Source organism: Varanus komodoensis, unplaced genomic scaffold, assembly GCF_004798865.1.
Source record: "Varanus komodoensis strain SLA01 unplaced genomic scaffold, ASM479886v1 scaffold11, whole genome shotgun sequence".
NCBI lineage: Eukaryota > Metazoa > Chordata > Lepidosauria > Squamata > Varanidae > Varanus > Varanus komodoensis.
Window position 1 is genome coordinate 29,684,503 of NW_025335317.1, and position 26,753 is coordinate 29,711,255.

At 40.9% G+C, this 26,753-nt stretch overlaps 1 protein-coding gene across 5 annotated transcripts in view; it reads right to left on the bottom strand.

Annotated features, from left to right (window-relative positions):
- INPP5A (inositol polyphosphate-5-phosphatase A) overlaps positions 1-25,669 on the bottom strand; it is a 429,997-nt gene extending 404,328 nt beyond the window's left edge. For 4 of the 5 annotated variants that reach the window (XM_044420719.1, XM_044420716.1, XM_044420718.1 and 1 more), the window contains exon 1: positions 24,862-25,669. In XM_044420719.1, coding sequence (XP_044276654.1) covers positions 24,862-24,936 — 75 coding nt within the window. In that variant the 5' untranslated portion in view covers positions 24,937-25,669. Of the gene's footprint in view, positions 1-5,819; positions 5,869-24,861 lie in introns of all 5 variants that reach the window. The other variant, XM_044420720.1, reaches the window with a different exon arrangement.
- Positions 25,670-26,753: the final 1,084 nt, after the last annotated feature.

Here is a 26,753-nt window from a genome sequence, read left to right on the forward strand (position 1 = left end):
CCATTAGCCATTTTTCTATTCCCTTTCTTACGATAGTGAACCATCTTCAACTACTTCACTCAAACTCTGTTTCACAAGTTTGTTTTAGATATTGCAAAGGTATTGTGCTGCGACACAAAGAAGGGAACTGGTCAATGCAACTGTTAATAAGCAGAAAGATGGCCCAGGAAGATCTGGTTAGTGGGTCAGGTAGCTATTTTGTTTATGTGTGCATGTGCATGTATGTGTAAGCTGCTGTAGCTACCTTGCTGCCAGATGAAGGCTTGTCTTTAAAAAGAAGAAAGAGTACAAACAACCAGCAGCAATGTAATTCCCTGCTTTTCTTTATTTTGCACATGCATATATCATGCACACTTCTGTCCTGGTCAGGGAAAAATAACATGAGACATCTTAGGCTATACACAAAAAGATCCAAAGACTTGTGGAGTATTCTGCTCAAAAGGTTCCATTTTTGTTTTTACTGCTTGCCCCTCCCTCCTTAAGTTTAGCTTCTTGTGCAGATCTATTCCATTCAGAACAATTTTCTATTCCTTGATTTTTTTTAAAGAGGTAAGGGGATGGTTATGTGTCCAGAGATTTTCAAAGGAACAATGGGATTAAAGTCTTTTTCTCAACTTTGTATGTTTATTGTATAACATTTTTGCTGTGAAAAAGAGGCACGTGATCTCTGCAGAAAACAAATTCACAAAACCAAGCATCTGTAATAATATTTTCTAGACATAAAAATTGTCCCATAATCTTAGAGAAACCTTTGGAAGAGTATATGATTGTGTTTGGATTAATGCTTACCAAAAAAGGTTATAATTAAAAACTAATCCTTATTTCATGATGAAAAACCTTTGAACTATAATGCATCTTAAACAGAAAACTGTCTTTAGATTTTTTTTCTCAGAAAGTATTTTATTTATAAAAAATCTGATTTAAATAAAAATCCATTAAAAAACCTGATTTTTACCCACCTTGGTTTTCAGTCATAAAGAGCATGCTTGATATACTCAACAATATCACCTATTTATTAGATTAACTCTCCAAGATTGTAAATTATTAATACATGTCCAGAGAATTTCTGCAGTCTCAAGAAATGCAGCAGAACTGATGTTCCTGATATAATCGGTTCCCATGTTACACTAACAATACATACTTTCAGAACTAATTTTCAGAAGAGACATTCCAAGCCCCACAGGGATAATTAACTAGAGTAGAAGTAAGAAAAGCTGTTAAGTCTACACCTGGATCCAAATATTACCGAATGGGATTTTTAATTTCTTAAAAGACGCATAAACCATCCTTTATAGAAAACTCTCTCAAGCTGACATACCACAGAATTTAGACCACAAAACTTGATAAAACCAGAAGATCAAAAATAATACTTAAAACAAATTGTACTATATATAAAACTGACACTGAACAGAACTAAGAGGACTAGCATGATTTTAAGGCAACATAAACAGGTGATTCCTTAGAGCACACTTGAAAGCCTCTAATAAGGGGATCTGACAGAACAGAGCTCTCCAAGCCAGGAGAGAGGGCACTACTAGGAGGAACCCATCCCTTGTGCCCATCAGTCTAACTTTTATAGATGAAAGCAATCAACTAGAAAGATATCTAAGAATATTAATAAAGCCAATATCCAAGACTAAAGACAGTGTAAGAACTATTAAGGGATAATTATTGGAAGTCAACCATCCACTTCATCATGTCTTCCAACAAAGCTACTATCTTTTGAGGTTCTCACAATTTGTGTTTAAGAGACAACACAGAAAGACTGAAAATTTCCTTTTTTTCATAAGAATGCAGCTTTAGCTATAAATGAAAAATAGGCTCTCCTTTTTTTCCTGAAAGGAGTCAAGGTTGTCAGAAATGATTATCATGGATTATTTAGGATCTATATACATAGCACATCAATATCTAAACTCCAAATGTGGCCATCTTCAATTATTTAAAAGGACAAATCTTTGCTAGTACAAGTGCTAGCAAATGAACCAAGAATATGGGAGCTGGGCTGGCTAGGGAATAAGCTGGGCTGGCTAGGGAATGCTGGGAGCTGTGGGGGGGTTTCTACCAAAACATGCTTAAACTTATGTGCATATGAGAATTTAGCTTATCTCTACACATCTCATTTGGTTACATTTTATTTTGTTGAGGAACCAAAATCATATACAATTCCAGCTATGGTTGCTGCATATAGTTCGAACTACACCATAAGAAGTATCATGATTATACTGAGGCTCCTTTCACTATCCTTCGTTATCAAAAGACATGAAATGGAAGGGAAAATATTAAGTGTATTGAGCATCTATCTTTATTAGGTAACACCTGAAATGATAATGTAGTATACTGACAGCTGAAATGGGCAGGTTTAAGGTGCAACCCAATCCAGAAGCTCATATCCATTGAACTGTGAGATTATGGGCATCCAACGCAGGGTAAAGGAAGCGCAGAAATAAAGGTCGGCTCTGTGCTCCTCCACTCTGCAAAACGTTTAGATAGCTAAGTTCAGCCAACTACCGTATTTTTCGCTCTGTAAGACACACTTTTTCCCCCCTCAAAAGTAAGGGGAAATGTCTGTGCGTCTTATACAGCGAATATGTGTGTGCAGTAAGTCTGTCAGATGTGCAGCACATGGGGAAGTGATGGGGAATGTGCCTGTGATTATGTGCCCATTTGATTCAGAATATTTTTTTCTTGTTTTCTTCCTCTAAAAACTAGGTGTGTCTTATGGTCAGGCATGTCTTATAGAGCGAAAAATACAGTAAGTGTTGCTGCAGTCAAGAGAGCTGAAGTACTTCCCAGGTTGCACAAGGATCCTCGCTCTTGCTGCACTGGTTAAGAAAGCAGAGAGAGGTCTCCAAGCTCAGAGAGCAAGCTACAAGGTCAAAACACTTTTCAAAGTGCATAGCTAGGCCTCTGAAATATGCTATGGCTATCCAGATTTTGTCTAGCAGCCATAGAATTGCACTGCTTATTCTTATTTGAAGAAAAACATTCTTGGTTCTAAGTGGTATTTCTCTGCCAACTATTATCTTTAATAAGTATGCTCAAAAACTACACTTCTAAAATCAGACAACACTACATAGTTTTTCAAGATATTATGACACCTTAATGCATTTTATAAAACATCACATGCACACAAATATTTCTAAGTTTGACACATACAAAAACACAAAAATGTATCACGCCACTGCAATTCCTTTAGACTTGACACATGTTTTTTGTTAGTGATCTCTTTGTCCCATCTGTTAGTAATCTCCATGGGTTATCCACATAAACACTGTCACCTAACATAAAATTTTATAAATATTTGGAAGTTAACCATTGGAACAAAGTCTGTATTTATGCAATTAATCCTCCAAAATATTAACTGGTCTTTACTAAAACCATTAACCCTTGAGGGTTCTAAGACAAGTCCGTTCTTATTCTGATGAACAAATTCCACTTGAGTATTCATTCCTATTTCCCAAAACTGATTAACTGGGTCTTCTATTCTATTCTATTCCTTTTATTTATATTTATTTGTTACATTTCTATAATGCCCAATAACCAAAGTATCTCTAATGTATGCCAAATCTGGCAAAACTATATTAACTAGACTTATATCACAAGTCAGAAACATAGAAACTGAGCGAGTCAGAAAGGGTCTCCCAGACCATCTAGTCTGACCCCCAGCTGCAGCCGGCTCCACTCATGACATGCCTACCATGTGCATGTCCAGTCTATCCTTGAACACCCTCATCAATGGAGCCTCAACCACCTCCCATGGAAGCCCATTAAATACCTAGGGGTCCTAATCATCAGGAAATACTTCCTGGCATGCACCTTGAATCTTGGTTCCCTGAGCTTTGCTCTATTGGAATGTATCCTGCCCTCCACTGCAGGGGAAAAAGGGTCACAAACCACCTCCACATAACACCCTCTCACATACCTATATATTGCTAACAGCTCCCCTCTGAGTCTCCTCTTCTCAAGGCTGAAAAGACCCAGTTCCTTCAGTCTCTCCTCATATGGCAAACAGGCCACCATCCTAGTGGCCCTTCACTGCACAGATTCTAACCTTGCTATATCCCCCTTGTAATGAGGGGCCCAGAATTGAACACTATATGTCATATAGAGTGGCAGTTAAACCTCTTTCAATCTAGAAGACACACTTCTGACTATGCAACCAAAAGTGGTATTCGCCCTCTTGACAACCGCGTCACACTGCTGACTCATAAATAAAATATAGTATAAATAAAAAGTAGGATAATGCCCTCCCTTTGTAGATCAGTGTTGCAAATTTCAGTGCCAAAATAAAGCCATTTTGAAGCAGAATCAAATTAATTCAGTCAAATTACATCTGTGGTGAAAAGGACCCTTGAAGTTACATAGAAACATAGAAACAGAGTGAGTCAGAAGGGGCCTCCCGGGCCATCTAGGCTGACCCCCGTCTCCAGCTGGCTCCGCTCACGACATGCCCACCATGTGCACGTCCAGCCTATCTTTGAACACCCTCACTGATGGGGCCTCAACGACCTCTCATGGAAGCCCATTCTACACCCTCGGGGTCCTGGCTGTCAGGAAGTGGTTCCTGGCATCTAAATGGAACCTTAGTTCCCTGAGCTTTGCTCCATTGGAGCGCATCCTGCCTTCCTCTGCAGGGGAGAACAGGTCTCTACCCATCTCCGTGTGACATCCCCTCACATACCTGTATGTCGCCAACATATCCCCTCTGAGTCTCCTCTTCTCCAGGCTGAAGAGACCCAGTTCCCTCAGTCTCGCCTCATACGGCATCCCCTGCAAACTGGCCACCAACCTTGTGGCCCTACGCTGCACTGACTCCATCCTGGCTATATCCTTTCTGTAATGAGGGGCCCAAAACTGAACACAATATTCCAGTTGCAGGCGCACCGGAGTCATAGAGCGGTAGTAATACCTCTCTCGATCTAGAAGCCACACTTCTGGCTATGCAACCAAGGGTAGTGTTCGCCCTCTTGGCCACCATATCACACTGCTGACTCATGTTTAGCCTGCAGTCAACCAGTACCCTGAGGTCCCTTTCACAAGGAATGCTCTTCAGTCACTTGTCACCTAACCTGTACTTATGATACCCATACCTATGCCCCAAGTGCAAGACCTTGCACTTATCCACAATGAATGCCATCCTGTTGTCCCCTGCCCACTTCCATAGTCTATCCAGATCCTTCTGGATCCGGAGTACCTGCTCCTCAGTTGTCGTCACTGCCCCCGTTTTTGTTTCATCTGTAATACTAATGTCCATGTCTGCAGAATTGCAGGCTTGCCTCTGAGGGACAGAATAATTAATTTGACATCAATCCTTGGAAATTTCTGTGAAAATTATTTATAAAATCAGTCTACATGCATCTTGAAGAAAATGCTGTGATTAATAGAAGCAAACATGGATTTAACAAAAATCATTCCTGTCAGACTTATTTCATCTCATTTTTTGACTGGGAAACCTCCCAAATGGACAGAGGGAACACTGTGGCCATCATCTACTTCAACTTTAGCAAAGCTTTTGACATAGTGCCCCACAACATTCTAATAAGCAAATTAGCAAATAGTGTACTAGATGGAAAAACTATTAGGTGGTTCCCAAACTGGCTGCTAAGAATGCTTATCAACAGCGCCTTCTAAAACTGGATGGAAGTAACTAGTGGGGTACTGCTCAGTTCTGGTCCCAGTGCTCTTCAACATCTTTATTAATGATTTAGATGAGGAGGTATAAGGAAAGATAATCAGATGTGCAGATGATCCAAAACTGGATGGAACAGTGAACATCCTACGCGTAGAATACAGAAAATTTGATAAACTTGAATGCTGACCTGAAAGCAACAAATTAGATTCGATAGGGACAGGTGCCAAGTCCTCCACCTAGGAAAAAGAAATCAAATGCATCACTACAAGATGCCAAATATGTGGCTCAACAGAACTGAAACAGAAAAAAAGACCTTGGAGTAATTGTGGATAATAGGCTAAATATGAGCCAATAATGCAATACAGCCACCAAAAGGGCAAATGCTATTTTGGGATGCATCAATCGAATATTACTTCCAAATCACAAGAAGTAGTAGTTCCCTATACTCCTCACTAGTCAGACCTCATCTGGAATACTGTGACCAGGTGTGGGCACCAAAAATGAGCCTCTGTTTGGAAACACTGCCCTATGAAGAGAGACTGAGTGAACTGGGCATGTTCAACCTTGGGAAGAGAAGACTGGGGGGGGGGGGGACATGATAACCCTCTATAAGTACCTCAAAGACTGTCACAAAGAGGAAGGTCAAGATCTGTTCTCGCTGATACCAGTGTGTAGGACATGGAATAATCAATCCAAGTTGCAACAACCCAGAATCATCATAGATATCAGGAAAAGCTTCCTCACTGTCAGGACAATACAACAGTGGAACCAGCTGCCTAGAGAGGTGGTGGTCTCTCCCACACTAGAGACATTCAGGGCAAAACTGGAAAGCCATCTGAGTGGGATATTGGTGTCCTGCAACAGCGGAGGGGAGGGCTGGACCCAATGGCTTTCATGGACCCTTCCAACTCTACTATTCTATGACAAATTGCACTTTCTGTTCTGGTTTTACTGAAAAGTACCCTCCTATCCTTCAGTTATTGCAAAGTAATCTCAGTGCTTGACCAGAAATGGAAGTGGCGGTATTAATATAGTATCTATTAATATAATAATAATATTAATGTTGTTGGAGGATTCCTTTGATCTGTCAAAAATAATGAACAATATCTTCCTCCACTCTTCTAGTCCTAGATTGTATTGCATAGAAGGAAGAATATGCAGCCTTCACATGCATGCAATGCTCCCAAGTATGTCTCTGCCCTTACCAGAAAAATGGAAAGCAGCCTTACTACTGTTTTCTAGCCTGCAGACACGATCCCCTTTGTGATATCAGAAGTTAGCATATTAAGGGATGGGCAGAAATAAATAAAGCACTAAAATGTGTCGACATCTGTAGTCTTGCTCACATGGCTTATTTGCATGTAGACTGTACTGAATCCCTTCATGATTCAGGTTCCAGAACTCAGGGAAGTCTCTGTGTGTGGAGGTCTATGCATGAAAACATTCCTGCTTCTGACAGACATGCAAATGGATGGACAGAGGAGCTGGGAGCAGGATTGCAGGCATGGCTCTGCAGGTCCTGTCTGCACACTTTGTCACTGTGTGAAGAACATCTGCCCTGAATCTCCCACCAATGAGCTTCATGGGATGGCCTCAGCTTCTACTATTAAGGGGGGAAAAGGAAAAGCCACCCTATTTACTTTCACCACACCCTGCACTACTATCATGCTTTCCCTTACTCAACTTTTTTCTAAGCCCAGCTACCTCAGGGGAATTGCTCCAACCTCCATGATCATTTTCATTAACCTTCTCTGTACTTTTCCAACTCCACAATATCCCTTTTTAGGTGCAATGGCTGGAACTGTCTACCATATTCTAAGTATCATCATATCAGATTTATATAAGGGCAGTATGATCTTGGCAGATTTATTCTGAATGTTTTGTCTTAGGTCAAAATGTTCATTAAGCTGTCCTCCACAACCCCAAGATTAGTCAGTTACTGCTAGCTTTGTTCCCATCAACTTCTACTTGACATTAGGACTCAAACCTGGGAACTGTAGTTTTGCAAAAGGAAAAATTGTTCTTGCCTGCAAATTATTTTGAAAATGGTGGGCAAATTATTTGAGGACGGAATCAATTTGTTTTAAGTAAATACAGGAGCTAGGGAAAGGGGTGAGTGCATATGCAAAATCTGGAGCACACTGCATGTACACACACATCTTCCAGATCATGCTAAATAGATTAATGTGCTAGCAAAAAGTGAAAGAGCAAGAATAGGAGCAAAACAGATTTTGCACATCAGGTTTATCACTTACCTATTCAGGTCATAGAATCTATAAAATGGATATAATCATTTATTTTTACATGTAGGATAAATCTTTGTCTCTCTTGGTGACAAAATAAATATTGTCACATTATAGCTCCCAACATGCAACAAAGAGTGCTTTTTTAGGGTTCCAGCCAACCATACACCCTGCCCCTCTCATTTTTCTTTTCCAATTTTCCAAAACATGTCACCTGACCACGCTTAAGCTACATTGAGTTATGGGGACAGGAGGGCCTGCCACCTCTTTGCTTTTTAAAAAATGATTTTCTGAAGTTTTAGACTTCTGAAGCCATTAAGCATGTTAGTGCATCTGTCAGCATGTTTGCTTTCAGAAGACAGTTAGATCAGAGTTCACCATTAGAGAAATGTTTGACAAAACTGCACCGAAGAGATACACGGTGTCTATAAAAGGACAGTATATTCTTAGTGAAGTTCATCCACTTTAGTGGCTGTGGGTGTCAAGGCAAAAACCTTTGTTAAAGCAGCAGTCATATGGGGCAGCCCTAAAAGCAAAGCTCTGATATAGTCAGAAACATAGAAACAGAGCGATTCAGAAGGGGTCTCCCAGGCCATCTAGTCTGACCCCCGGATCTAGCCAGCTCCACTCAAAACGTACCTACCATGTGCATGTCTAGTCTATCCTTGAACACCCTCACCGATGGGGCCTCAACCACCTCCCATGGAAGCCCATTCAATACCCTCGGGGTCCTAATTGTCAGAAAGTACTTCCTGGCATCCAAATTGAATCTTGGTTCCTTGAGCTTGGCTCCATTGGAGCACGTCCTGCCCTTTTCTGTAGGGGAGAACAGGTCTCTACCCAACTCCTTCAGCTTGCTAGAGATGGACAAATGGTGTTTGCTATTGCTCAGACTAAATATTTCCTAAAGGATCAATAATATACCACAGCAAGTGCAAAAGTGTGTTAAAAGCCCTAAGAGCTCAGCTCTGGGGAACTGCCAACAATCAAGGGCATAATCTTTACCACTGCCTTATATATGCAACAAGCCAAATTCTCAGTTGGTAAAACAGTCATAACAGCATACACTGGATGGACTTGAATGGTTCTTTTTATTGTGACAACTCTTCTACAACCTCTCCCCATTGCAAGTTCTTCCATAGGTTTTTGATGATGTTGTTGTATGTCTTCAAGTCATCTCCAATTTATGGCAGCCCTATGAATGAAAGCCCTCCAAAATGTCCCATCCATGCCATCCTCACTCAGCTGTTCTAAATTCAAGGCCATAGCTTCCTTTATGGTATAATCAATTTATTGCAAAATGTATCCAATATAATACAGTACAAAAAACATTACACTGAGGAAACAGAAAGTTTTCCATTTATCCTAAGCACTGAGGTGGTTTTAATTATGTGTCCTTACTTGCCATCCATACTAAAGCATGTTTGAAAGTGTCATATCTTCCTAAGTGATTAGAGGCCAGCCCTATTCACTTCTAAAAATGTTCTGGCATTTTTCCAGCTTCTCAACAAGGGACAAAATCAAAAATTTATTTGTTACTGAATTCTACTACACAACAAGCAGCTCCCAAAAAGAATAAAAAATGAGATAAAGGTGGGAGAAACACATTTCCAACATATTTTAAATATCAAAACAATTTACGGTCATAGGGTGAGGCAAGAGAAAAGCAACGAACACCCAGAGCAGATAACAACTATGTAACTCCCACAACGCACTTCCAATGCGAAGTGAAGTTTATTTTGCCAGACGTTCCTATGGGAAAATTAGTTTTACAGTTCCCCTGTGGATTACTGGATCTCCAAATTTAGGCAGCATACCACTATGAAACAGAAGAACCAGATTGATAAAGTTCAAAGGAGAAGAAAATAGATTTCACTATTTCCAGTCACTTACAGTTTCCAAACACAGCTGGAAATACTGCGGTAGTATCACATATTAAAGAAATTAGCATGTACAAAGTGTCCTTTTCTTAATTAGGGAAATCCCAGGATTACTAATATGGGATACAATTCAAATCTTTGCCAAGTATGGAGACTGCACTAACTCAGAAAATACCAGGAGGTGGGCACATACCAAGTGCATTGATACAAGATCAGGAATACTGGGCTCAACAGCACTGAAAAAGGCTTTGGTGTTGTTGTAGACAACAAGCTAATCTGAGTCAACAATGCAATACAGCCACAAAAAAGGCAAATGTTATTTTGGGACACACAAAAAGCAGCATCACTTCCAGAACAAGAGAGGTACTAGTTCCCCTTTATTCTGCAATAGTCAGACCTCACTCAGAATACTGTGTTTAGTTCTGAGCACCCAGATTTTAAAAGGATGCAGAAACACTAGAAAGTGTCCATCCAGTGGATGGCGACAAAGATTATCCAGGGTTTGGAAACTAAGCCCTGTGACGAGAGGCTGAGAGAACTGGGCATGCTTAGCCTCTAGGGGAGACTATGAGAAGACATGGTATCACTGTATAAGTACTTCAAAGGCTGTCACAAAGAGGAAGGAAAAGACCTCTTCTCACTCATTCCTGAATGTAGGACACAGAACAGCGAACATAAACTTCAACATGCCAGATTCAGGCTGGACACCAGGAAAAACTTCGTAACTTTCAGGGCGAGATGACAGTAGAACCACTTGCCAAGAGAGGTCATGGGCTCTCTCAAACTAGGGGCATTCAAGGTAAAACTGGACAGTTATTTGAGTGGGCTGGTATAACTTGGCATCCTGCACCAGCAGGGGTTGGATCCAATGGCTTTCTTGGCCCCTTCCAACCATACTTTTCTATGGATTTATGAATCCTTTCTCCCAAATATGCTAGAGATTTCAACAAAGAGAGGTAATTTGACATGGAGGCATTAATGCACTCCCAAACATTATCTTTCCAAGAACATTCAAATAACTTCTGGGCCTGCTTCAAATATGAGCATTTGCTACTTGATTTCTCCACATTTGACTAGTGACAGCTTGAATATGTAAACTGACTCCACTTAAAAACATTAGGCAAGTTCAGATACTATGGTTGCTTGTGACAAGAATGCATGGCAGTTAGCCTAGGGCTCACAATGCATCCTCTCACACCCTTTTAAGGGCTACAAGGAGAACAGAAGCTCATGATTCTGATTAACTGCAGTGAACCCCAAACTGTGATTTATCTTAACAATGATGTGTTAAAACAAGTTGACTTCAAAGCTTCCTAAAACTATGCCTAAGATTAACCACAGCTTGTCAGGCTCAGACAAAACAATCTGCAGCTAAGCTTCAAATAGGAGTGAAATCTTCCTATTTCCCCCTTGCAGCACACAGAGGCAGCAAGGACAGGGAAGGCACATGAGCCTTAGGCTCACAAAAGTGCCTTCCTCCCACACTAAATCATACCTTACCCCATGACATCTGAACCACTCATTGTGTCTGCAGAGATGCAAGGTGATGGCCTGAGTTATCAACTGGCCTAAAAATAAGACTTGACCTGATCTGCTCTCATTCTTTTGACTTCAACTCGGTATGCAGGAACCAACTGGTGAAGTTTTCCACTGCTGAAGATAAGTATCCAAAGATACTTATCATCCAAACTCTGTCATACACAGAGGGACACCCCACCCCCATGCACAGAGACAAATAAAGTTCTAAGCATGCAGGCCAAGATGATATATTACCAGGTTTTATTCAGGATCTGACTGCAGAATTTGAACCTATCAACATAAGCCTGTTCTGGCATGTAGTCTCTGAATGTCTCCTGACATTGTCTTTTGCTGTCACTTGACAGCAGAAAAAGATCTGCATGCTGCATCAACCCATCCCATTATCATCAGGTAGTATCTCCATATTAAACTACCACTAAAGGCAAAGCTTAGATATGCTAATACAGATTCCTTCACCAGTGTTTTATAAGGGTCATCATTTTCAAGTAGAAGTGAGAAACTCACAGGGTGGTCTTGGACCAGACATTATAAACCTTTGCAGAACCTATGCATGCTAAATGTAGGGAAATTTTTGCACAGGACTGCTCAAACTGGCTTCACCCCTAATCTGATAAAATAAGGATCCCAGTTGGATTGTACTCTCTTCAAAGCACACAACAGAAAGGTTAGGGAATGGAGGGGCACACCCTGGCACATAGCAGGGGGCAGCACTAGCATGTGCAGTCCAGCTCCTGTCCCCATATTCCCCTGTTCCCACATTCACTTCCACTCAAGCCCTATTCAGGTTTTCCAGTCCTCAACAGAACAAGCACAAGAAAAGAAGCATTCCAGCTCTGTGATGTCATAAGCAGAGAGAGAGGAACAGGGCTGGAATGCTATTCTCCTCATGTACTCACACTGTTCAGGTTCAGAACACCTTCACAGGGATCCGTTATATGGAATATTTGAGAAGAGCTTCTCTTGCTCAGCATACTCAATTTTCACAGAATTGCTGAGAGATGAAATGGGGAGAGGGAGAACAGCACGTACCGTCTTGAGCTCCTTGGAGGAAAGCTAGGATATAAATATACTGAAGAAAATACACATGAAGACTGTTGCATAGTTATTTCTCTCACCCAGAAATGGAAAAATAAATAATCAGTGCCCAGAGGGAAACTGCATATATGGGCTGTATAATTACCCTTCAAACATTACAGATATCTCTGTCAGCATAATGTTGAAACATGTACTCTGGTGGTGCACATCTTCAATTAAGACCTAAAGCCACTCCAGTACAAACACCATGACAATTCTGGTTACAGAACACATTAGGAACACCATTTGCATGCAGTTGACAGGATTTTTTTTTAGATAATATAAAACATAAATATTTTATAAATAATATAAACATGCTTAGATGTATTCTTCATGCCCTGAAAACATAACCTCAACCACAGAAGATTCCAAGTAGGACACCAAAATTTGGCTGGTGGTCAGATGCATCCCCTTATGTCGCTTTCTAAACTGGAGATGAACTTGCTTTTTGAAAAGAACCAAACTTCACATACCTCTGAGCTGTCATTTAATGAATTGTTCTTATACAAGTCTCACTAGTACAAGAGTGAATGGTTCACTCATCTCTTTAAGCACTTGTCTGATAGCCATGAGCAACATGGAAATGTATGGAACATGACTGCATGATCTTCAATGCATATAAGTGAATGGACCAGTGGAAAAGGAAGGATAGAGCATCTTGTCCCTTCTCTGCACTTAGTACAAAAAGTCAGAAGGCTTCTGGAGAAGGCACAGAGCTCCTTATCTATCCCCAGTTAGCTTTAAGAAGGCCAGTACTACTTTTTTCCTTTTTCGCTTTCTCTTTTTTTTTTTTTTTTTTGCAGGGCAGCAGTTTTTGTGGGCTCATTTATTAAAAATACTGTGTTAGCTACCTGTGCATTGAAGACATTGAATATCTACTTTCTTCAATTACAAGACACAGAAAATGGAAATCCACAGCTTCTCTAGATATATAGATGCAGAAGTAATCTACTCAAAAGTACAAAAAGAGAATCAGAATGATTTTATAATAACTATGAAGCCTAAAAAACTTTTAAGAGAAAGTGATGATTATAGAGTTTTGACTTCTAAAATATGCTGTGCTCCTTCCAAAACATCCCAGTGTTTATGGCCAACATTTCTACATACGCAGTGGCCCAGAAGACCAAGAAAGATGAAAAAATTAAAAGAATCCATCACACATTGTTTGTATAACTTTGTATCAAATCCAAGCTAATAGAATTAGTTGGATAGCGATGCAGTTTACCATGGAGCTAGCAGGCATCTGTTTGCATTATGATTTAACTACATTTTAGAGGGAAGGGAAATCAATGCAAATGTGTAGCTCTTCAATTCTTTCAGATCTGTCCCAGACAATTTTCAATATCAGTAGGTATAGCATACCAAGAAGCAACACATTAGAAACACATACATTTGTCAGTTTCTGAAAACTCAACTCTTATTTCTGGTTCCTGTCGGCTTGAGCCAAAACATAGCCATATAGAGTCACAAATGTCCTCAGAGTAGTTGTGAGTACAATAGATGAACCAAGAAAAAGCAGTGCACACAGCTACAGCTACCCAGAAACCAGCGATGCATAGAAAGGGTTCAGAGGAAGGCAACAAATATGATTCAGGGACTGGAGTCAAAAGTGTATGAGGAAAAATTGAGAGAACCGTGCATGTTCAGCCTCAAGACTGAGGGGAGCTATGACAGCACTCTACAAGTACACAAAAAGCTGTCACAAAGAGGAAGAACAAGATCTCTTCTCATCCATTCTGGAGTGCAGGACACAGAATAACAGACTAAGTTAAAAAAAAAACAAAACAGAGTTAGACTAGACACCAGGAATTTCCTCACTGCCAGAGCAGTATAACAATGGAACCTATTAGGAAATTGTGAGCTCCCCCTCACTGGAGATACTCAAAAAGCATTTGGACAGTCATCTTAATGAGATGGTGTAAGTCAGTGTCCTGCAACAGCAGGGGATAGGACTCGATGGCCTTGTGGCTCTTTCCAACTCTGATATTCTACAAGTCTATGATTCTAAGTTCAATTATAAGTTCAATGAATAAGCGTCCAAAGCATGCCACAGAAATTATTCTTTAGAAGCCACAACAGTGTCCATATATACATCACAATTTATGTTTCCACATAGATACATCCAGAAGGGCAGACTGAGGAGCAACACATCATGTGCTGGCATTGCTGTTCCATGTCTGAACCAGCCCCTAAAAGATTTTGAATGTGCTTGGCAAGTTTCCTTTATAATTTTCCACTGAAATTTGCTGCTATTCTGAGCCCTCTTTACTAAGGATATCATTAGGATGGATTTTTAGAAAAACTGGTTCAATTTGGTTTCAAGCTGTAAACAGCATTCAAGAGCTGAAAAGCGTTCGCCCCATTTTTTCATGAGGAGGACAGGAGAGTTTTGTTCTGTTTGTTTTAAACCAGATATATTATAATGATGTGAGGGCAAACCAATAACAAACAAGAAAAGGCACACTTATGAGTTGGTACTTAAAGAAAGCCATTTAAAGAGGTGCACTATTTAAAATATATACATGGAATCTAATAGAAAGTTATTGGCACCTGAAAGGAGGAGCTTTCATTATGTAAAGGTAGGTCAAAAATAAATTGGAATATAATACTGTAAAAGGCAAGACCGTATTACTATGTTTTTATTTGTTTAAGAATCTCAGTAGAAAAGTATATGTTACTATGTAAGATGGACATATTTTCAAAATGCAAGAACCACTGCTTATAGTACTTTCAATCTGTAGTAAGTGGTACAGTGCTGGTCCCCTCCAAAACAATATGAGGAAAGTCAGTTTTAGACCCATTTTACAGAAGAGTCCAAGGACTTGCCTAAAGCTGAGCAAGGAATGTATGGCAATGTTCAAGAGTTTTACAAATAATTCAGTTAAAGTTACTAACTCATCTGCCTGAAGACAATTCTGTTAGCAAACTACAATAGTCTCTGAAACAGCCTTATTAAAGTTACAAATGTGTTTCCTGGTCACATGGCTGCAATTCTTACTCATCATAAGCAACCAGGAAAGAGGCTGTTTTAACATCTAACCCCCCACTGGTAGAAACAAAAATATTTTGTTATGGAAAAAAACTAACCAGCCCATTGTTTGAAAACGAAGAAAGAAGATACCTCTACATATGCTGGTGCACATACAGACAAATGCACTGCCCAAATGGTATGGGGTGTAGCTACTCATAGGCAGAGTCACCTTAAAATAAAAGCAAATGTTTCAGACCTGAAAGCTAACCTTTGGGCCCAATAAAGAAACCTGAAGTGCTTTTTCCCATTATGGAACTGTCAACCAAGCACTTGACTCCCATCACGCTGCTACAAATGCTGGACAAGCTTTGCCAAGCATGCCTTTCACATGCACATGCTTCATAATGATCTAACAGAGCTGCCACTCTCCAGACATATTGGGTCCCACCTCCCTTAAACCCCAGCTGAAGGGAGTTGTGGACCAACACACGCAGGGAGGCACCAAGTTGGAGGAGGCTGACCCAGGATGTTCCTAAGGGTCAGTGGCCAAGCTGTTCCAACCACCACTTACCTCTAAGCATTTAACTTACAGGTAAATGGGGCAGAATAGCTACCTCAGAAATCCTTGAAGTCTCCTCTGGAATGTGAGGGTCCTCCTTGCTGCCTCTCTGAGCTAAAGATGTTATAACCCAGATCTGTGCATGCAGAGAGGGTCTGATATTGGTGGTTTAGACATTAATAAATGGTGCAACTTTTTCTTTTAAACAAATAACACAAAACAAAAGAGTAGGAGCACCAGCAGAACAGCTGGGAGACAACTAGCTACATACAAAGTTTCCCAGAGAAAGGTATCTGTAAGGCAGCATATTTGATGCCTGCAGGTGTTTAGAGATGTTTGCCTACACCTGTGCTCTACCAAACTGGGTGCCCTCCATATGTTGTGGACTTCAGCTCCCATCAGCATTGCCAGATAGCCAAAGGTAAGGAATCCTGGGAGCATTTAGAGAACATCAGCTTGAGGAAGACTGTTCTACCTGTTCATTTGTAAATAAACTCAAGTATTGTACAAACAACAACAACAACATATCTCCTTGCAAAGGGAACCCAAGCCCAGGTCAGACCCTCCCCCTAAAAATTATCACTGCTGAGGAACAGAACAGCATGTAGCAGTGCTATTCTTAGGATATTCACAACACAATGCATGAATCAGGGAGAAAATAAATAACCTAAATTTATATCTAAATGACATCAGGAACAACCTCTCCATATTCTATGCCATTCCCAAGCCTTCTCAACTACACACACAGTTCATGTGCATCTTCTTGCTAAGACAACATGTGTAATCTCTCTCTCCCTCCCCTAACACACACACACAGCCATATCTGGGAAAATCTATGCCAAGATTTGTGATTCATGACCAGGTACACAAATGCAGCTAGATTGCAGAAATGAGCAGAGGTATAGGAACCCTGAAATCTATGTAACAGATCAAGTCCTGGGGGCCACAGAAAAAAAGGTGCACAGGCTTTCCCCTTTAACAATTCTCTAAATTGAAAAATTAAAAGTTGACATTCACTTTCTCTAACCCCTTTCCATACTGAATTATCTACTGACACCAGCAGTCTTTAACCACTGCTGCTATTAGAGGCAAGTAACAAAATAAGCCAAGGAAAAATTTCCTTTTTTTTTTCTTTGCTACTCACCCCAAATTGCAAAACCATATAAAACCTAGAGTCTGTTCAGTTTTAAATGGATTTCTAATCTTGAACTCGTAAGAAAATGTTTAGAAAGGTAAGAATGAAAAAGTACCCATTATACTGTATTTTGTATACAAATATTCCCCATTTCTTATTATTGGTTTTATCAGTCACCAAAGGCCCCAAAACGAGGCCTCACTTTTGCACAGTGAGCATGCAGAAAAGACCATTTTCTATCCAAGAGCCAGTGTGACATGGTCTAGGTAGACCTAGGTTGAAGGCCCATACCTGCCAGCATAACCTTAGACCTGTCACCATCGTTCAGCCTACCCTTCCTACCTCATGGGGTTTCTGAGGCAACAAATAGGAAGAAAAATATGTATATACACCTAAACTCTTAGAGATACAATTATAAACAAGAAATAAGTACTGTTGAGAGGACTTGCAATATGATTCATGGAGCTCAAGAGCATGTCTACATTTGAAAAATACACATTTCTTTTAAAGTAGACTTTTTAAAAATGTACACAAATACACTTTCATAAATGGAAGAAAAAATGCACACATTTAAAGTGTGCATTTACAAAAATACCCAACAGATTTTCATGCAAAAAGAAAAACGCAAAATGCATCCCCTGATACAGACTCAAGCTGAAATGAGCTTTGAGATGGAATTTGGAGAATTTCAGCAAGGTTGAATGTTGCTGATTTGCACACCCCTGATTGAAATGCAGTGGTACTAGAGGCATGTCCCCACTGTCACGGGTTCATTGGCTCCCTCCATGTATTAGTAGTGTCATAAGTACAGTCTCTGAGTGAGGAGCACTGGCGGTGGTTCCAGAGTGCTGTAGGCTGGTCTGTGTGAATTTCTGGTGCTATTTTTTCCTTCTCATCTAAGAATACAAAGGATCTCGTGGCCAATGAGTTGGTGTATCTGCCCCAAGCCCACTCCTGCATAAATGCAGTACTGGATTGTTCTGTAAAATTATTTTTCTCATATTAAGAACAGCCAACTTGGTCCTCAAGGCCTGGTGAGAAGACATGATACAGCAAACCTGCTGAAGACTGAGTTAATGTATGGACAGAGTATAACTAGACAACCCTATATACACCACATTGAGTGTTTTGAAAAGGAAAGCAAGACACAAATATAATAAAGCACAGGCAAGAACAGCCCATTCCAGTTTGATAACCAATTCATTAGAAAAAATCCTCTAAGAAAAATTTAAGAATTTCCAGAAAGGGAGAGGTGTCAGTTTACTACAGTAAAAATGAAGTTTCATGAAGCACTTCAAAGGCTAACAAATTTATTACAGACTAGAATCCATTTCATCAGAGTAAAACCAACTTATACCTGTGAATGAAGGGATGTATGAGAGGGAAAGAAAGAGATGTTAACAAAGAATGTAATTTGTTCAGGCTGTGTAAAATGTGTGTAATCATTGTTTCCTTCAGCAAGATGCACAGGGAGAAAAATAACTGCACACTCGCCTGCTTGTGAGCTGTTAAACACGGGAACTTTGGTATCATTTGAATAGGATTCCAAGTGATATAAATGCTGACAAACCAGCTGTTTGGAGTACTTTTATTTAAAAGTACTCCAAACAGAGTTGCTTCTATGTACAGCTTCCCCAATCTCACCCTAAGCTAAAGCCTTCGGGAACCCAATTAAGATCCTGAAGTGAGCTAACATACACAGGAAGTAGATGCAAGGGTTCTGCTTACACAGATTTCCCATCCTCTCTCATATATGGCCATCACGAAGGAAGGGCCAATACAAGACTTGATTCATAACCCAATTTGTTAATTTAGTTGGCACAGAGGGGTCAGGATATATGTAACTGGCAACATTTACTCCATTCTTCATCAACATTTTGATGCCCGTTTGCATCAACAATGGAGATAAAAACAAAAAGCAGAGAGCACACTCTCATTTAAGAATTATAATATTGGACTGATTAGATTTCCAAAGCATTTTAGGAGACATCACGTAAACAAAAGCAGGAAGCAAAACATCTCAGTCTGATTTTTTAAAGAAATATTTTTGCTCTCACACACTTTCTAACTGCTGTCACTTAACATACAATAGTTCCTTCCCCCACCTCACTCCATGGAATAAGAAACAATTAAAGCAGTGAAGTGATAGTATATTGATGTCAAAGCTTGCAACCTAAGGCTTAGAAATTAGTCTTTCTTCATTACATTACATAACATAGAAACATAGAAGAAACATAGAAAGAGAGTGAGTCAGAAGGTGTTTCCTGGGCCATCTAGTCTGACCCCCTGCTCCAGTCAGCTCTGCTCATGACAATATGTCTTAACTGTCACAATTCCAGATTTTTAGCAACTCAATTGCCAACCCAATTTCCAACACAACAGACTAGAAAAAATGCAGATTTTTAAAAGAATGCTTCATCCTTTCCTCCCCTTGAACTTGACCCAACTACTTCAGATTAAATGTATTTTTCACATACAAATACAAACTTTGATTTAGGACCTAAGCTTCACTGAACAAACATCTATCACAACATATACCAAGGCACACTGACAAGCAAACTTACAAGTGTGCCCAGGAAAAGCCCAGCATGCTTTCTCTAATTCTGGTGAAGCTAGCAAATTACACACCCAAGGAAAACAGGGTTTAGTTCTTAGGCTCTGTATGGTATTATACATTGCTAGATATCCACTGAGGAGCAACTCTTAAGAACAGTCAGCAGGAATTGTGTGACTGGAATTCAGCTTGAGTTCAGAAAGCCAGAAATTGTTGAGTTTTCAGATAACTGGGAGAACAGTATATTCTTGGACAATTAAACTTTCTAGTCAATGTACAGGCACCCCTACAGTAACTCAATATACTTTAGAAAACTCATAATTGTATTTATTGTCAAGCCTATTTTATTCTTAATTATGCACTGCTTCTTTGGGATCTTTTTTGTGGCATTCTTGGAGTCTAAATTCATTGTGACACTGATTTCAGAAGGCATTTCCACAGGAATTGGCAACTGGCACATCCTGAGCCTAAAGACCCAGGTGCCAAGATCTGCCAATCCAATGCTTAAAGTAAAAACAGAGAAGGAAGTCTCTGTTTTTTTTATTCATTCAACTTGGACTTCCTTGGTTAATTTCAAAATTAAGCCAGACTCACTATATCTGCTAAAAGTACTGTAAGTAAGTATTCTGCCCTATTTCAATCACCCCGCTTTTCTCTTCCAAATTTCACATCAGAGTGTTTCATGGGCTACATATCTTGTACTTCGCAAAAATGACCCTTCAACAAAACTAGTTTCTAAATGAATTAGGCCTAGTTGAGGCTAGGTGGCAATCCTGTGTTCAGGCTACACCACATCAGACACAAAATGAGAAATCATATGAATGCTATTCTGAAAAATAAAAATTCATAGGATAAAATAAAATAGGTGAAGCCCTCCCCCATGGGAATTCCCCTCAGCTTACCTCTGAAAAGGGAGAGTGAGAATGGGCAATGAGGAAGTCTCACTAGAAAGAAGAAAAAATGCTAATTGTGTGGTGCAATGGTTAGAGTGTGAGATCTGGTTTTTAGTTAAACAGAAGTCAAGCTGTGGCACAGGAATTCTTTGACAGTTCAGTTGCAACTCTGCGTAAACAATGTTTGCCATGCTTTTTGCAGTTTCCAACATCTTCCAAGATATGCTGGTGGACTGCCTAGGCAATTTATGTCTTCTGCTATTGCTTGTAAGTGCGCCTGAGAGCCAATATCTGGTATGCAGAATAGAGAGAAAATAGAGAGGCAATTTCCCTACCACTGCTCTTTGGCAGCCCTTCCTTAGGAGGGAGGTGAGAATGCATGCACTTAGTTGGCGAACACTAACCAGCTCCCAAACTTTTGAAAAACTGTTTTCTGTGACGAAGTTCAGTCATTCTTGATATATTTATACAATTATCACAAAAGCTTTAGATCAACTAATACATGGTTATACAACTGAAAAATGTTCTCATATAATGCTTAATCCTGTCACACTTAAATCAGCAAAACAAATTTGCTATCGATTTAAATTTCTTTAGAAATACCAATGTTCTTTTGGTCCTTCTGTTCTCTCAACTAAAACTATTTTGTTCTTATTCACAAACATTGCCATAGATCTATTATTTTAAATATATATTAGTAGTTTCTATGCAGAACAGATGTGATTCAACAGTCTCACTCAGGTATACAAGTGAATTAAATTAAATTAAAATAAAAGAAGTACAGCTGAGTTACATGTTCACAGCAGAATAAAGGACGTACTATTTCACCCAACAAATCATGAACATGGAACACACTGCTACAGGATGTGGAGTGAAGGTCACTACTTTAAATGGCTTCAGAAAAGTGTTATACAAACTTATCAAAAGCAACCCTTTAATACAAATATGCATCTTTAATCAGAAGTAACTACTATCTATTTCAATTTGGTTTACTTCAAAAAGCAAATATAAGGCATAATACCTAAACAGCTGAGACATAATCTACCTCTTAATACCAAATGCTAGCATTGCTTCACAATCTGCTTGTAGGCATCTGGTTGGCCACTATCAGAAACAGGATTCTGGACCATTGGTCTAAGCCAGAAGGATTCTTTGGCTTAATCAGATGTTTTACAGGAAGGTATATTTTTCATGCCAGAATTAAGGTCTCAGAAGCTTGGCACTTCTCTGACTTCAAAGCTGCACTAAATGATATGAGAGTTGGGGTGGGAAGAGAGATTTAGAAGAATGGAAAATGCATACTCTATGTGCTACTGCAGAGAATTATGGGATTTGTCTCAAGCCACATAAATTATGACAAGGAAGCTTATCCATCATTTGCATACAGCTACAAATGTCTCAATGAGCAACTTTTGTACCCTGCAGCTTCGTCTCATGCCTAAGGTTTTAATGGTACAATCCTATGCATTTCAATGGAAAGGGGGGTTTATTGTGGCATTTTCTTGTTATTTTATCATTGTAAGCCAGCCTTCCCAAACCCGGTGGCCTTCAGAGGCATTTGGACCACAACTCCCAGAAGTCCCATCCAGCAGGACTGAGAATTGACTGAGAATTATGGGTGTTGCAGTCCAAATGTGTCTGGAAGGCACAAAGCTAGGGAAAGCATTTAAGCTAGATATTACTGTTTCATTGTGTACATTGCTGTGTTATATTTCTGTAAGTTGTCCAAAGAGTCGTCCTGACTAATGGGCAGGGTAGAAATTTAATAAATAAATAAATAAATAAATAAATAAGCACTTCAAACAACTCCCAGCATTCCCTCACTGGCCAATGCTAGCTGAGTCGTAGGATATTTTTCCTGTTGAAACATGCACAGAATTGTACCCTCAAGGAAAAATCCCCTATCCAAAGAGGTATGTACAACCCAACTAGATCCAATTCATAAAAGTTCAAGGTGTTTCTAGTTTTTCTTGGAATTTGTCAGCCATCCAACTAAGTAGAGGTCCTGAAGATTTTTCTACCCAAATTAGATACCATTCCCCAATTTCCTGCTGCACTGCAGTCACTGGCATCCTATAGGGCCAGTCATTTACAAGTAAATGACAGAATAGCTTTTATTGAAAATTGGGAACCACAGAGAACTCTGTCACTGAGATGATTCCTTTAAGCATTGAACAAGCTTGTGAGCCTGGAGGTGGCATTCTGAAGGGCCTGAAATTACTATTGGGAGGTTTAATACAACTCAAAGAACATGGCCAGCAGCACTAGCTGCAGGTTTTTGAGGATCAGTTGGAGAATACTGGGAACGTTAGGATTTCTTTCCATCTATACACAAAATTGCACCTTTAAAAACTAAACCTACGTACAATCTTATGCACACACTTTAAAAGATTAAGTCACAATTCAATCAAGTGGAACTTAGTTTTGAGTAAACATATTTGTGAATCTACACAAACAGAACCCATATTCATTCTATGACATTAAGACTACTGAGGAATGTATGAAGTGAGTGTTATAGCTGCAACAAAAATTTGCAGTGTCAAAAACACTTTAAAATTATTATGCATGTTCAATTTCATTATACTTTTATCTTGTCTTTCTTCTATCAAGAAATCAAGAGCTGTGTACAGACTTCCCCAGGTGCTCTATCAAGGCAAAAACCAGACCTGGCTTACAGAGCTAAAGCAAGGCTGCTTGCTATTTTATACACCTAAAAGGCATACCCAGGACCAGAATACAATTTAATAGCATTATTAAAATCAGATTTCACGCTGAAAGCTATGTTGCCACACATGTTCAAAAAGACTAGTCATTTTGGTTTACACTTGGTTAGTAAGTTACTTCAAGATAGGCATTTACTCAAACAGTAGATCTGGCCCACTCTTCATAGGACTGCAAGATTCAGCTCCAGTTAAGGTGATTCATTTGGTGCTTCTTAAGCAATTTTGGGTAATTGACTGATTTGACCAGTCATCTTGGGTATTCTCCTAGCATGCTTACATATGTCCACCCTGCAGTTTACTATTAGGTATTTTTTAGGTATTTATATTAGGTATTTTTTATAAATAAAGAAAAATTACATCCATATAAAATCACTGTGCAGTTAGCATATCAAAACAGTCTAGTCACAGGTAACCCCTAACCCTAACCCTAATTCTAAACTTCACTGAAAGAACTGTAATATCTTCCTCAAATTACTTTAAAAACCCAGTCATGTAGTAGTCAATTAACCAATATATTTGCCAGTCAACAAATGATGCAATGTGATCCAGGCCTTAAAAAAGGCATCATGCATTTACAGGACAATCCCTAAACACAGTCCTTAATTCCCATGTTCACGACAGACCTTGCTCCATTCAGTACAAGCCTTATCAGGGCACTAACTGAGTCCACACATCTTGGTTTTCTGTCAGGGAAAAAAAAACCTATCTAAGGAATGCAAAGCCCTCTCGTTTCAAGTATCCCCACTCTAGTCAGAGTTTGTAGTTTTTAGCAAAAGCACATGGTGGAACGGGACATAGGTATGGATGGCACAAGAAAAACGTTCTATCTATTGAAAGGAACAAATTGAATGGTTAACGGGAGAGGTCTTGGGACACAGCGGTCAGCTTCCCCGGACGAGCGCGGAAAAGGAACATTTAGCCAAGGAAGGCGAGCGTGGGCCGAAGGGAAGGGCCTGCCCCCTCTCCACGGCCAAGAGGCCACTGTTTCCACAACCCCGTCTTCCTGAAGAGGAGGAGGCAGGGCAGGCTTAGCCGTGACGAGCTGAACCAGGTAGGTGCGTTTGAAGGTGAAGCGGAACGCCTCTTCCCGCCCCCATCCTCGGCTTGCAATGCACGGGGCAGCCCAAAGGGAATCCCCATTCTGACGCGCAAGGCGTCGCCGCTGGCGACAATCCTGGAGAGAAAACACGGGCTTCATTTGGCGGCGGCGGCAGCGACCGCCCTAAATCCGGCCCCGACAGCACAATTGGTATATAGGGGAGCGGGAGAAAGAACTCACTGCGTGCCCTCCTCGCAACGACGCCTGGCATGAGTTCTAGGACCCGGGAAAACCCACTGGAATGATATCGGCCGACCTCTCCTCCCCCCCCCCCCCGGTCCGCCCGTGCCGAGCCACCAAGGAAGTAGGCTGGTGCGATTATGATCACCAACCGCTCCGGCAGGGGGAGCGAAGCGGAGCGACACGCACTCTTTCCAATAACGCACTAAATCCCTAGAAATGCCTGCCGCCAACCTCCATCCGCAGGTAGCAGGGCCCACCTGTGTCACTTTCGAGAGAGCTGCCCATAAAGCCGAGGTACTCGCCACCGGCATCACCAGGGTGCAAGAATCAGAATAATAATAATAATCATCGGTCTCTCTCTAGCTTTGCTACTTACATCATCAAACAAGGATCCAACGTTGGCGGTTACTAACAAGATCCCGGTGCTTGCGGCAGCCCCCTTCATCGCCATGATACTGGCCAAAAATAGTTCTGTGTGCGTGTGTAGATCGATTTTAAAGAGAGAGCTACAACACACCTCTCCAAAACTGCAGTAAGGATAAGGAGAATGAATCTCTATGAAAATAAAATCTGCAAGGAAAAGTGCAATCGAGAGTCCAAGGGAAGTTCAAAGCACTGCTTGGGGAGTTGTTGGTTTGAGGGTTTTGTTCCTTCCTTCCTTTCCTCCTCCTCTTCTACTTCTGCTTCTTTTGCTGCGGCTGCTGTCACACACTCTCCGTCTGCAGAGCCCCTGGGGAGGGAGAACCTCTGAATTCTCCCACCGGGGGCAGGCAAGCAGGCATCAGTGCCAACCCATGGTTACCAGCTTCCTCTAGCTCGCTTGGCAGCCCTCCTTCCCCTGGCAGGATGGGGCGATACGGGGTAGGGGTAGAGAGACTTTGGTCTTTAGATTTTTCCTTTAGCAGCCATTAGGTTCCTGCTTGGGAAGTTCCTCCTGCCGCTGGCCGTTGTGTCTGCGCGATCCTTGTGCATTGCCAAGCAGAAATACAAAGAAAACTCTTCCCGGCCAAAAGGAAGGGAACGGAAAGCGGAGGGTGGAGTGGGTTGGCGGGTGGGCGGCCCAGACTGGCATGCAGCGTCCCGACGAGTTCCAGCCCGAGCAAAAAGCGATCAATACCACCGGAGCAAACGCAACGCCTCCTTTTCCCAGCCTTTTGCCTGCAATAACAGAAAGAAGGCAAACCTCCGCGGCGGCGGCAACGACTAGATCTCTGCACTCTTCTGACGTCACAGGCCTGACACGGCTCGTCTTAAAAGGGCAACGGCGGCGCGCTCGAACAGGCGCATGGCGGAGCGAATGTCAGCTAGGCTTCCTCGGAAGGGCCGGAAAAAGCTGCTAGTAACGTGTTTGGCACAAAAACAAGAGCCTACCGTGGGAGGGGGTGCTACGCTGAAACATCCCGCCGAAGAGGCGGACAGCTCTTTTGTTTTTCATACTGCGCTGGTTTGGCTCGCCTGGAGGAACCGACAGGGAATTACGCAACAACGAGCTGGGATGTGAAATTGGCATCTGCAGCCGCGGAGTCTAGCCCCAGCAAGCCAGCAACCGTTACATGGAGCGTGGCGCTTTTTTAAAGTATGCCATGCTAACTGCAGCACATTTTTCCTCAGTATGAATTCACTGAGATTACTTTGGGGCCAACCCAGACATGTCTATTCAAAAGTAAGGCCCATTGAGTTCAATGGCACTTACTACCAGGTAAGAGTGTATAACATAGCAACAAAGGATACAGTGTGTTAGGACTGAGAACAAGGAGAAAATGCCTGTTTAGTGTGACATTAAGATAGCACACAAAAAGCTATCCAGAGTGGGACAACTGGCTTCTTGTTACCACTGCATAAACAGATGACATCATTGCAGAGATCCCTTGAATATTCTGGAATTAATCAACAGTATATTCTTGTTTTGTGTGTGCCCATGGAAAAACGTGGGGTTCTTGGCTCCAAGAAGTGGCCCATAAAGACAGATAGCAGACCTTTAAGCTTCTGTAGAAGCTTAAAAACAAAAAGTAGGGTTTTGTGGGAACATGACGTGAGTGCCTTCAACTCCTTTGATTCATCTACTCAGGTAAAGTTTCATAAGTCTGACCATTTGAAGCTGGTCTGCCATTACAGTCTTTTGCTAATGTCAGCTCCCTCAGTATACACAATACTTTTGTATGCACACAGACATAGCATTTTACCTTAAAGGCTGCTGATCACAGGTGGGTCTGCACTCAAGGCCATGTAGCGATCCACAAGATGTACCTATACAAATTAGCAATGTAA